The 12,418-nt window shown below is 39.9% G+C and overlaps 1 protein-coding gene across 4 annotated transcripts in view; it reads right to left on the bottom strand.

Moving 5' to 3' along the window:
• Positions 1-11,592, bottom strand: part of carmil3 (capping protein regulator and myosin 1 linker 3) — an 87,582-nt gene extending 75,990 nt beyond the window's left edge. For 2 of the 4 annotated variants that reach the window (XM_048162812.1, XM_048162816.1), the window contains exons 1-3: positions 11,556-11,592; positions 11,399-11,477; positions 5,844-5,938 (exon numbers count right to left, since the gene is read on the bottom strand). In XM_048162812.1, the coding sequence (XP_048018769.1) occupies positions 5,844-5,938; positions 11,399-11,477; positions 11,556-11,564 (183 nt within the window). In that variant the 5' untranslated portion in view covers positions 11,565-11,592. The other 2 variants (XM_048162814.1, XM_048162815.1) reach the window with 2 other exon arrangements.
• Positions 11,593-12,418: the final 826 nt, after the last annotated feature.

The following is a 12,418-nucleotide window of genomic DNA, read 5'->3' as shown; positions in this document are numbered from 1 at the left end:
GTTGCTTGGGCACTTTCCCAATGAGAATGGGCAACAAATTTTGATCCAAAGTATCCAAATAGAAATTTGTTGCCCATTCTGAATGGGAAATTGCCCAGGCAACATTGCTCATAAAGTTGCCCCGTGTATCATCACCTTGAGAGTAAAAGTCGGCGTTGGCGAGTTTATGAAACGGTGTCACTCGCCAGTTGGCCGGTAACATTTTTACAAATTCTAACAATGCATGAATATGAGTAAACATGAATAACGCTTGGGACAGTTGACAGGCCAGCACTGCATCATCACGAAAGTTCAAACCTTGACAATTTAAATATTCAAGAGCAAGAAGATGTGAAAGTGAGCTCATTTTCTTTACTCGCGCACTCAGAAAGCTGCGTCTCAGACATCGAGCGAATACTAAACTGAGCTCTCTTTCAGGTCTTCTTGTACTTGAGTGGACAAATTCACAGAAAATTGTCAAAAAATAGCAAGTATTCTAGTAAACATAGTCGGTAAAGTCTTAAGTGAGCGTAAACAGTTGAGAATGTGTACAGTATCAGTGTATTAGATCCGTGCATTCACTCTTAAAGTGACAGCAGCCTAATATTCCTGCTGCTGTTTGTGTTTTTAATGTTAATCAAACAAACTCACTGCTTGACTGAATAACTTTTGTAACTATAATAAGGATGTTAAGACTAAGCGGTGTTAATTTACAGTTGCTTACTTTATTAAATTTCTGTACATGAAAACTGTTAGACCTACCTGAAAAGCACAGTTTATTTCATTTGTATCTTTTTTATATTGTATTTATTTGTGCTTTTACTTGTAGTTTGATTTTATTAAATGATTTTAATTTGAATTTTATTACTGACTGTTTACTTGTCTTTAATAATGTTTTAAATGTATATTAGCTAGGCTAGTAGTTTTAGCTGAGGTATCGAAATTGGAATAGAGAATTGTGAATTTCCACTGGTATCTAAAATTTTGGTGTCATAACTGTTTCATGGCCAGTAAAAAATATTTATGGCCGGTACATTTTCTTAAGTCACTGGGTGTGGCAAAAAGTTTTAGGCCCTGATCATACACTTAATCAAAATCTTGTAAGAAATATCCAAATACAATCACTGCATCTGAACTTGAGTACAGGCCAGCAGTCAGTGTGGTGCTGCGGACAGCCTTGATCTGAGGAAGTCTTCACGTCATTCACTGTGGCGATCACAGCCTTTAATTGGCCTATTATTCCACAGGAGAGGAAAAACTGAAGTGACAGACCAAGATAAATAATTGAAGGGGAAGGGAAGGCGACATTTGGGGCTTCAAAACAACCGATCTCCTCTGCCGCCCTCCTCTCTCTCTCTCTCTCTCTCTCTCTCTCTCCATTGCCCCCTCTTGCGAGTCTCCCTAGTGTTTTCTTGTTCACCAAGCCCTACTTTTATCCCATCCCCTCTTCCAACATCACACCATCCCTCTCTGCTATGGGGGCAGCGATTTGGGGGCCACAAAATATATAGTGTGTATGTGTGTGCGCACACAAGGCTGTGTGATCTCTAAGTGAACATGTACGAGAAAAAGTGTGTTTGAGTGATATTTTTTAGAGCTGTGCCCCAAGGCTTGAGCTGATGTCTTGCTGAGCGCTCTATACAGCTGTATCGGGGCCAGATATGTTTGTGTGTGTGTTTGAGGGCTGGTACAGTTGGCAAGCCACCACACACACAAAACCCTTGGGGTAAAGAATCAGCGAGTGACAGACCACAAGTGAGGATCTTTACACAGGGTGTGTGTGTTTAAGTGTGTTTTGTGTGCCCGCAAGCTCTCGTCACAGTGTTGGACCTACATTTAAATTTGCTATGCTCTTTGGGCACAATTTCTAACCATCCACAATCAAAAGCACATTAAACTACTGAAAATACATACTTGACATCAGTTTGACAGAACAGAGAAGCGAGCCTGAGCAAAGCATATAATGTGAGGAACAGAAAGATGACAGAGCTAAAAAAACAGAGCTAAGACACAGCGGGGGGTGGGGGGGGTGTAAAAGATGCTAATATAAATGGACAGAATCAGAAAGAGGAAGAGAAACAAAGGCAGAAAGGCAGGAGGGGTGAGGGTAAAGGGAAATTCGGTCATCATTTTTTCGCAAAAAGCACTGTAAACCTTAAGAAGTTGGCAGAACTCAAACAATTTGAGGTAATCAGTTGCATGGGTTTTTAGAGTTAAAGTTCAGCCTAACTTTTTTTTTTTAAGTACAATAAACTTTCAGTAATATTTAAAGGGATAGTTCACCCAAAAAAGAAAATTATCCATTTATTTACTCACCCTCAAACCATCCTAGGTGTATATGACTTTCTTCTTTCAGTCGAACACAATCGGAGATATATTTAAAAATATTCTGGCTCTTCCAAGCTTTATAATGGGAGTGAATGGTAACCAATATTTTGAAGCCCAAAAAAGCACAGCACAAGCATGAAGCGATGGGTTTTTGACTTCTAAAGCGATTCTAGTTTTAGACTTCTAATTCGCGACCGTTGATTTGTTTTGCTCTGTGCTTCCGCGTTCGCCCATACGTCAAGCGTCAGGTCAAAGTTCACTCTTCCGTCAGAATCGACATACAGAAGCCAGTTATTCTAGTTTATAAAGTTATATATATATATATATGGATATTTATCTTACAAAAATGCATCACTTCATTTCAGAAGGCCTTTATTAACCCCATGGAGCCGCATGGATTACTTTTACGATGGATGGATGCGCTTTTTTGGGCTTCAAAATGTTGGCTACTATTCACTGCCATTATAAAGCTTGGAAGAGCCATAAAATGTTTTAATATAAACCCCAATTGTGTTCGACAGAAAGAAGAAAGTCATATTAGGGCTGTCAAAATGGCTGAAAAGCTAAATTCGAAATTCTTTCTGAAATATTTGCAAAATTCGAATTATATTCGAATTCTAAAGGCAAAACTTAATGTTAGAGGAAAAAGTACTTTATTGTCTGCTATGCCCATAAGAGAGCGCAAGTGAGCGCAATAAGCAAATATACACCAAATCAAGCATTGCATCTTTTATTGAAATGAAATGACATTAACTTTTTTTTTTTTCAAACAACTGTTTTTAAAAGTGCATAAAAACTGTAAGTACATCACGACACTAACCTGAGAAAACGTGCTTCAACAGACAGCGTAATGTTTGTACTACATGAACACAAAATAGCGACCTGCCATTCAGAAACAATCCGCTCACTACACGTATTGCTCGTCAAAACACCAGAAGGTGTTTTTTTTTTTTTTTTGACAATGTTTCCAGCTGATGAAAACACGCGCTCAGCTTTGAGGTGTGTTTCCCGAAAGCATCGTGAGTCAACTACGGCCTTAAGTCCCACTGAACTCTCTTGGTAACGACGGAACTTGCGACCATAGTTCGCTTTGGGAAACGCACCCCTGACCGATGTGGCAGGTATGGTCAAGTATCTTTGCCAGCTGCGCAATATGTGGAAACAAACATACTGCACAGTATTTGCCACCAACTGAGAGGGTTTTTGTCAGTGGGTAGCATAGCTTCTCTTTCATAAATATCCATCTGCTTCAAAGGCCTGATGCCTTCTTCAGCACTGCTTAGGGTCTGACTGCATATGCCGTCTAACTGGTTGGCCATAGCAGACAGCGCAGTCTTTTTTTTTCTTGCGTCAACTTCAGCGTGCTCACTTTTTGACTCCTCCGTTATATTTATCACATTAATGCACCCTGAACCGCGCTGTACTGGATAACATAAACAAGCCGCGTCAGTTACGCCATCGTGGCTTGCGCTCCTCTTGACACTGCAAAAATTCGAATGCACGGGTTTTACATTCGAATGTGCCTTTTTTTTTTTTTTTTTAATTCGACGAATATTCGAAATTCGATTTTTTTTTGACAGCCCTAAGTCATATACACCTAGGACGGCTTGAGGGTGAGTAAATTCTGGGATAATTTTGTGTGAACTATCTCTTTAAGTGAAATAAACTCATTCCAGATGGTTAATTTCACTGTTCGGGTTTACAGTGTGGTCTACGTTCACTTTTAATTACTGGAAAAGAGCAGCCGGGACATTCTGCTGAACATTTCCTTTTGTGTCCCATAAAGTAAGTCAAACAGGCTTGAAAGGACATGAGGTTGAAAACTAAATGACTGAACTTTTATTTTTCATTGGTCTATCTCTTTAAATAGAAAGCAAGATTTCTCAGGGTTTGTGTCAACATCAGTCCATCGACACTCAGCAGGAAATGAGTTTGATTCCTCACCTCCATCACTCTCTGTGTGTGTGTGTGTTTGAAACCGATCTGGATGATTAATTTAGCTTTTGTGACTCCAAACCCTGGCATTTCAAGTCTCCAGCTGCTTTCGATGGTCTTGAAATGACTATCACACACACACACACACACACACACACACACAGGCAGGCATTCGTATGCCACCTCTGCTCTCACCATCCTTCATCTCACACACACTCGCTCCAGAGTCGGTCAGTCCCTCCGACCCACCAAAACTCAATGGCCACAGTAATGCTCAGCTCAGCAGGGATCTGGTCTCCAACTTTCTGTTTGTGTGTGCGCACCATCACACTTACATTGCTTTTATCATTGATTCCATTGCCCATTCTCCAAATGGACTTGGCAAAAACAACCCAACCAGCAGGCAGTAAACACTGCACACACCATTACAGAGGAGGAAAGGTTAAAGTCTTAGGCTCATTGTTTTTGTTACTGCTGCATAATAGAGGCACAAACATAAAGGCACAGAGTGAAAGCACACGTTTGCCTGATGCTGATGGGTTTTTAAAATTTTATAGTTCACCCAAAAAAATGAAAATTCTGACATCATTTACTCACTCTCATGTTGTTCCAAACCTGTATGCCTTTCTTTCTTTTGTGTAACACTGTTTCTGAACAAGGATGGAAGCTTTTAAGCTTCAATAAGCACTAGAATGATCTGAATGATTCATTCATGAATCAAACTAATTCAGTTCTTGACTAACAGCTAACTAGTGGTGTAGCTCATCACTGAATGACTTCATAAAAGGTCTTACATTAAAGAGGACCTATTATGTCCCTTTTCACAACATGTACTGTGATATAAGTCTCTGGTGTCTCCAGAATGTGTCTGTGAAGTTTCAGCTCAAAATCCCCCACAGATCATTTATTATAGCTTGTCAAATTTGCCCCTATTTGGGTGTGAGCAAAAACACGCTGTTTTTGTGTGTGTCCCTTTAAATGCAAATGAGCTGCTGCTCCCGCCCCCTTTCCAGAAGAGGGCGGAGCTTTAACAGCTCACGCTTCGGTTGCTCAACAAAAACAAAGCTGGAGAATCTCACGCAGCCAAAATGAGGATTGTCAGTAACGGTGTTCAGCCTAGTTGCTTCCAAAAACAAAAATGGTGGTGCCTTGGGTGGAAACGTGCAGATTAAGGGGCGGTAATATTACAATAAGACCCCCTTCCTACGTCACAAGGGGAGCGAAATCTGAGCGGCTATATTTTTTCACATGCTTGCAGAGAAAAGGCTTGCCAAATCAAAGTTACTGGATTGTCCTTTTTCAAATTTTCTGGATTGGTAGATGCACCGAGGACCCGATTATAGCACTTAAAAACGGGAAAAGTCAGATTTTCATGATATGTCCCCTTTAAGGCGTCAGAAGGTCTGGACTATGGTGAGTTGTAAGAATAATACGTGGTGCTTTCCCATTCAATATAATTTTATGAAATAAAGAATTTCACCCACTAAAGAAAGTCACACAGATTTGGAACAACACAAGGGTTAATGACGACACAATTTTAATTTGAGCGAACTGTACCTTTAAGGACATATAAGGTAGGTAAGTTAAATGTAGTGCCTTACCAGAATCCGATCTTCTGATTTGCCACTCTTGTTCTCTACTTTGATAGCTCTCACCAACTTGATTGATGTCTTGTCGATAACTCGTCTGATGCTCTCTGCAAAATAGAAAGGCGATGCATTAACAGCCAGAGAAACACTCTATCTATCTCAGACATATTTTCACTGCACTCAGGGTTAGAAAACGACTGCATTACACCCATGTGCTTTATTTTTACACCTTGTCCACTCGTGTAGGTGGTCTTTCTGCACACATCCTGTATATGTCCAAAGCAACACAAGAATAAAAAGCACCTCAAAATGACCTTCAAAGCAAAAGCAGAAAATACTTTTTTTCATACTTCATACATATCTGGCTTAGGATGACACCTGTGATCTAATTCCTGGAAGATGACTTTTATACTTTTCCCGAGAGGAAGGAAGAGAAAGGAAGAGGGAATAGCAGAGAAAAGAGAGAGGGGGAGGGAAGGATCAGTGCGAGACAAACAGTTAATGCAGTCGCAATCAACTTTAATCTGTGTAAGACCCAATCATGGAATCCTGGCTTTCTGACTGACACTAAGAACAGCAAAGGGCCAAACTAGAGCACATGTTTCCATTACAGCGAGTCACAGGGGGATAAATAAGTGGGTAAATGGGGTAGGGATATGTAAATGTGGGCAAAAAGAGAGAGAAACAGAAGATGAAAAGGGGAAAAGAACAAATGGAATAAGAGAGAGAGGGAGAGAGACCACTTTGCTCCCTTTTTATTAGGGAATGCAAAGACTGCTGAGCAGTACGTCTTCAATCACTGTCTTTCATATCGTATAGGTGATCTGTCTTGCCTACTGTGCCCCTATTTCAAACAATTATTGTCACATCTAATCTTATTTTTCATCTGTATTTAATGTTAACATTTTGATTTTTCATTTTTGTCAAATGTGTTTATTGTTAACGTCTTATTTTACTCTGCACTGTTTATTTCAGCTTATTACATGCCATATAAAAATGCTAGTTTCTGATTGGTCATTCACATAATTTTGTAGTCAAATATTTATTAACTGTATATTTGTCCTAAACTGCTCTCACATCATGTCTCTCTCTTCTCACATAATCCAATAATTTCTGCTCAAATCAATAATCCACATCCATTTATATATATTAGTAGGTATTAAATAAGAATTACGTTGGGGTCTGGAACTTTTTTGGGGGGTTATTTTGTGATGAACACCGTCTGACTGTATTATCCTGTACATTTTTTTTATTCTGCCACTTTACCCACCTCTATGTCATCCAAGATGTTCATGTATATATATATATATATATATATATATATATATATATATATATATATATATATATACATTTTAACCACAAATGCTCATCTTGCACTGCTCTGCGATCCGCTACGCATGACCTAATCACGTTACAAAGGTCACACGTGATGTAGGTGGAAGTACAGATTTAGTGTCTACAAAGTGAACATGCAAAGATAAAGCCAAAGATTAGAAAATGACTGTTCGTTTCGCTAAATAAGACCCTTATTCCTCGTCTGGGATCGTGTAGAGCTCTTTGAAGCTGCACTGAAACTGACATTTGGACCTTCAACCTGTTGGTAACTCCACTATATGGAGAAAAAATCCTGGAATGTTTTCCTCAAAAACCTTAATTTCTTTTCCACTAAAGAAAAAAAGACATGAACATCCTCAATGACATGGGGGTGAGTAAATTATCAGGAAATTTGAATTCAGAAGTGAACTAATCCTTTAATGCTACTTTTTTTTACTCTTTTTTGCACTATTGCAATCTTACTTTTTAAACACATTAAGACTTTAGGTTAAAATTCAATGAATTCTTGGTCACTTATTGACATTGACATGATTGTTGTCTACAAGCGGCCTAATTTATAACGGCATAACGGAAAGTGTATATTTTAGGTGCTGTGACTGGTCAGCATTTTTAATGCCCTTTTAGCTTTTATAAAAGGAAAAAATAATATTAATATACCAGTCTGAGCTATTTGTATCTGTGGATTATTGCAATAATTACTCATAATAATACAGGTGGTACAATGGAAAGCCATATGATGACTGATAATTTATCAAAATTGCCTCTTCAGGGCCAATAATGGAATGAACAGTGTCACCCACACAAACACCATCACAAACAACGCACACGACAAAATAACTCAATAAACATCAACTAAATAACTTTGAATGCAACTCTATGTACATAATTAATGAAAAAAAATGTGATAAGAAAGAATTCTGGGAATGCCTCTTTCCCCATAAATTTTAAGTTGGTACATTTTAATTATAAAAACAATAAACTTTACAATATTTTACAAAAGGCCATCATAAGGGAAGAACAAACAAAACATGGCAATGGGGACCTATTAAGGTCTCTTGTGGTAATGCCTACTGATTCCCAAAATTTGGTTCTGTATATGAATTAAGTGTCAACCCTGGTATTATCATAATATGTATTGCCAATATTATAGTAAAATTATATGGTCAGGTAAAACAGTTAACAAGTTAACATTTCAAGCATTTTATTTTTTTTTGTCAAGTGCACTAAATGGAGAGCATGGCTGGGAGCAGGACAGTAAATACTGGGTTAGTAATAGGCATTAATTACCAAAGGAAGATAATAATGTGTGAAGGTAATTAACAGTGAGAGCGCTCCAAATGTCAAACTGCTAGTGTGTGTGTGTGTGTGTGTGTGTGTGTGTGTGTGTGTGTTCAGTGTCACTGTATGTCAGTAAGTGTGAGGACGCATCACCGTGCGCAAAGATGATGGCCTCTGTGATGTGTGTGTGTGTGTGTGTGTGTGTGTGTGTGTGTGTGTGTGTGTGTGTGTGTGTGTGTGTTCAATCAGCCCTAAAGACACACATCATGAATGTGACTGACGAGTATCAGCCTCTCCGTGAACTTGCGTCAGCAGCGAAACGCGAATGTGTAAAGGACTGAAAGTAACTCATATCGGAGACACATCAAAGAGAGAACGCGCGCGCGCACACACACACAACTACCTACACACGCGCGCAAACACTGCAGGCAAACGCAACAAACACACGCACAGAAAACCAACTGATCGATTTGCACAAATTTAGTCCTTTGAAGACAGACACGAAGTGACCGTCATTACAGCGACACACATGCTCACACGCGCAATTAATGAGTCAACCATTAATCACATTCAATCTGTATTAAAAAATCATTACATCTCCACAAATCTGCCACCTTATTAAAAGATTCACCGCTGTGAGGATTTGAAACCACTAAAACACAAAGCACCGGCCGCCAGCGGGGACGCGCTTAACAAATCCCATGGCGCGCGTGTCGAATGTCGGATAGAGAGAGGAAAAAACAGCTATTGGGTTTAATCACCTGTCATTTCCCGACTCACGGTGAGAAAAGCAGTCGCGACGGTGTCTTTGGATGCCATGACGTCCAGCGCCCCTATCCTCTTCCTTTTCCTTATCAAGCAGGAGCCGCTATAATGCTCGCTCTCCCTCAGCCAATGCCTATAAACATATCATACTGAAGAGAGCCAGCGAGGGAGGAAGAGGAGGAGGAGGGGGGCATGAGAGAGGAGTTCAGACACAAGTGTGCATATATCTATGTAAAGCGATGAATTAATAATGCAAACGCGAGGTTTTGTGCCTGGATGAGAACATGACTGAAGTTCTTACATCTTTTTGACTCATATAAGGACATGATGGATAGATCTTTCTCATGCTTTAATGTAGTTATTTTGAAGAGCTGAGTAACATACTAAAATGTGTACTTGATTATAATTTTAACTGTAGTGTGTTAATTGATATTACATTTAAAGTCAATATATTTTAAATATACTAAACAGCAACTTCATCATTATTACAAATGTGTAATTACACAAAATTTAAAACATTGCATTTTTTGTGTTCACACTTAAAGGGGTGGTTGATTATGATTTCACTTTTTTAACTTTAGTTAGTGTGTAATGTTGCCGTTTGAGCATAAACAACATCTGCAATGTTATGACGCTCAAAGTTCAATGCAAAGGGAGATATTTTCTTTTACAGAAATCGCTTTTTAAGGACTACAACAAACGGCTGGTAGGGACTACAACGAGCTTCTTCCCGGGTTAGTGACATCACTAACCCTAAAATTTACATAAACCCCGCCCCGAGAACACGCAACAAAGGGGGCGGGGCCATGTTGGGCTGCTTTAGAGAAGAGGAAGAGTTGTTGTAGTAGAGTGTTGTTGACATGCCGTCATTTTACGCCGGACTGCTTCACAAACGAGGGTCAATTCAACATAAAAGATGAACATGACGGCACATGCAACTCCACATCAGCTGCATAAATTTATCCCAACCTGGTCTCATTGGAGAGACGTACCAGTGGGCACGTTTTCGCGAGACACAAAATTACATACCGGCGCGTACGTCTGGCTGCAGTTTCCGACAGAAATGAACGCTAGAGGCCGGTAAAACGTCAATGAGCACTTTGGCTCGTTTTCACACACGGTTTCGACGACGGCCAGGGTCGGATTATGGATTCGTAAAGACTCGTTTTGACATCTCCTCGTGCAATATCATGTCACGACTTCAAAACGCTTCTTACCAGAGCGCCCGATTTGTAAACCAACATACTTTGGACTTTCCGGCTCTATGCGTTTCGCTTTTTTTGGCTGTAAACAAGCTTGCTCGGTAGCTCAGCCGATACTGAGTTGGACTTACGAATCCCGTGAAAGGCGACTGACTGGGGCAAAAAAAAAGAGATCTAAACGAGCTGAAAAATGGTATACGATCGTGCACGCTTCTTATGTCACGTTTGCTTTTGTTAACGCCATCGGGTAGGTTTAGGCGTAGCGTCGGTGGGACGTTATTTTAAAACGAAACAATGTGCGTAAATGTCAAATCAAGAACCGCGGTTATTCGTCTAAAAAGCAATGTCATAAAAACACATTCACCCTATAATCTGGCAAAAAAAAAAAGGAACATACTTTTAGCGCCGCTCAGTGGACATTTCACATCGAAACTGCAGCGATATGTACTCACTGTGCCCACGGGTACGTTTTCGTCATGAGACCAGGTTGCTTTATCCACTAACCATTCAGAAATGTCCAGTTTCATTCTAAAAGTTGTAAGTTTTCTTCCTGAGTCTCAGTGTCCGACTCCATATCCTAACCAGCAATTTGACCGTCCACACTTGACGCGATGCAACAATAAGAAGCGATAAAGTCAATCAAAAACCACAGCCAATCAAAAGAGAGTGTTGGCGGGGTCTCTCGGCAAGAGCACAGCAGACACAATGAGATGGGCAAGTACATAGTAAAATTCATAAATATTACACAATTTAAACATTGTTTAAAGTACATACAGAGTGACTGAACCAATCTTTGTCATAGAATACACTTGTTTGTTCACATTGAGTTGACAGTTTGAACGTTCTTGTGCCCATTTATTTATTTTCAAGATCTGAGGTGAATTAGCCAGTGTTGTTTTCAGTACAGCTAAAAAGCTGGGAACACAGAACGATATTCACTCACGTTAAAAGCTTTTAACATTAAATAAAGCACATAAACAGTACCTGATATTGTCATTGCCATATTTTGTGTTGCTGTTTCAGCCGCAACGTCGCAGAGAAATAGAAACTGTCGCCGTCGCGGCTGGTTAGGACAAAAACTCAGATTATCATGGAAAATATACCTTTAGGACACGGTGTGAGGCTGAACACTGTTACTTACAATCCTCATTTTGGCTGTGTGAGATTCTCCAGCTTTGTTGTTGTTGAGCAACCGAAGCGCGAGCTGTTAAAGCTCCGCCCTCTTCTGGAAAGCAGCCAGGAGCAGCAGCTCATTTGCATTTAAAGGGACACACACAAAAACAGTGTTTTTGCTCACACTCAGATAGGAGAAAATTTGACAAGCTGTAATAAATGATCCATGGGGTATTTTGATTATATTGCCCCTTTTACAAGATGTAATATAGGTCCCCTTTAATATATCCCGCACAACCCTCCCATTTCATTAGGAAATTCATTAACGCAAGAAAGAAAACTATGTGTATTAAACAACAACAACAACAACAACTTACTCTAACAGCTTCAAAACAGTCATACACCTTGTTAGCAGTGAGAGTGAGAGACCTCAGTATCATCAGCCAGCTGGGTTTGTAACTAGCGTTTTTAGTCTATATGGTGACTCAATGTTTAAAAACGGGTATTTATAGAGAAGTGTCTGTGTCCTTGAAAGTGAGAGAAACGGTTCCTTTCATAATAGAGTATTTTAAAATCCCCGTCACTCATAAAAGGATAATACAGGCAGCAAATGATATCTGTGATTGGACAGAACTGTAAGCGGGCTCCCTGAGGACCATGGCACACTCTCTCTCTCTCTGTGATATTCTCTATTAGTGCCTATTCTTCCCTCTACACACATTTCCTGTGCTTCTCTGTTGCTCTGGCATTGCTTGCTCTGTTGAAACCATGTCTGCCCTACACTTACCCCAAGGCTGATTCTGTGTTTGGAAGGGTGGGTAGCAGGGGGAAGGGCAGCAGGCAACCGGGTTTAGTGTTGTCCCTTGTACCGACCCTCCGGGCCTCGGTATG

Source organism: Megalobrama amblycephala, linkage group LG17, assembly GCF_018812025.1.
Source record: "Megalobrama amblycephala isolate DHTTF-2021 linkage group LG17, ASM1881202v1, whole genome shotgun sequence".
Taxonomy (NCBI): domain Eukaryota; kingdom Metazoa; phylum Chordata; class Actinopteri; order Cypriniformes; family Xenocyprididae; genus Megalobrama; species Megalobrama amblycephala.
Note: the sequence above shows the minus strand (reverse complement) of the source record. Positions and strands in the feature narration are given on the sequence as shown.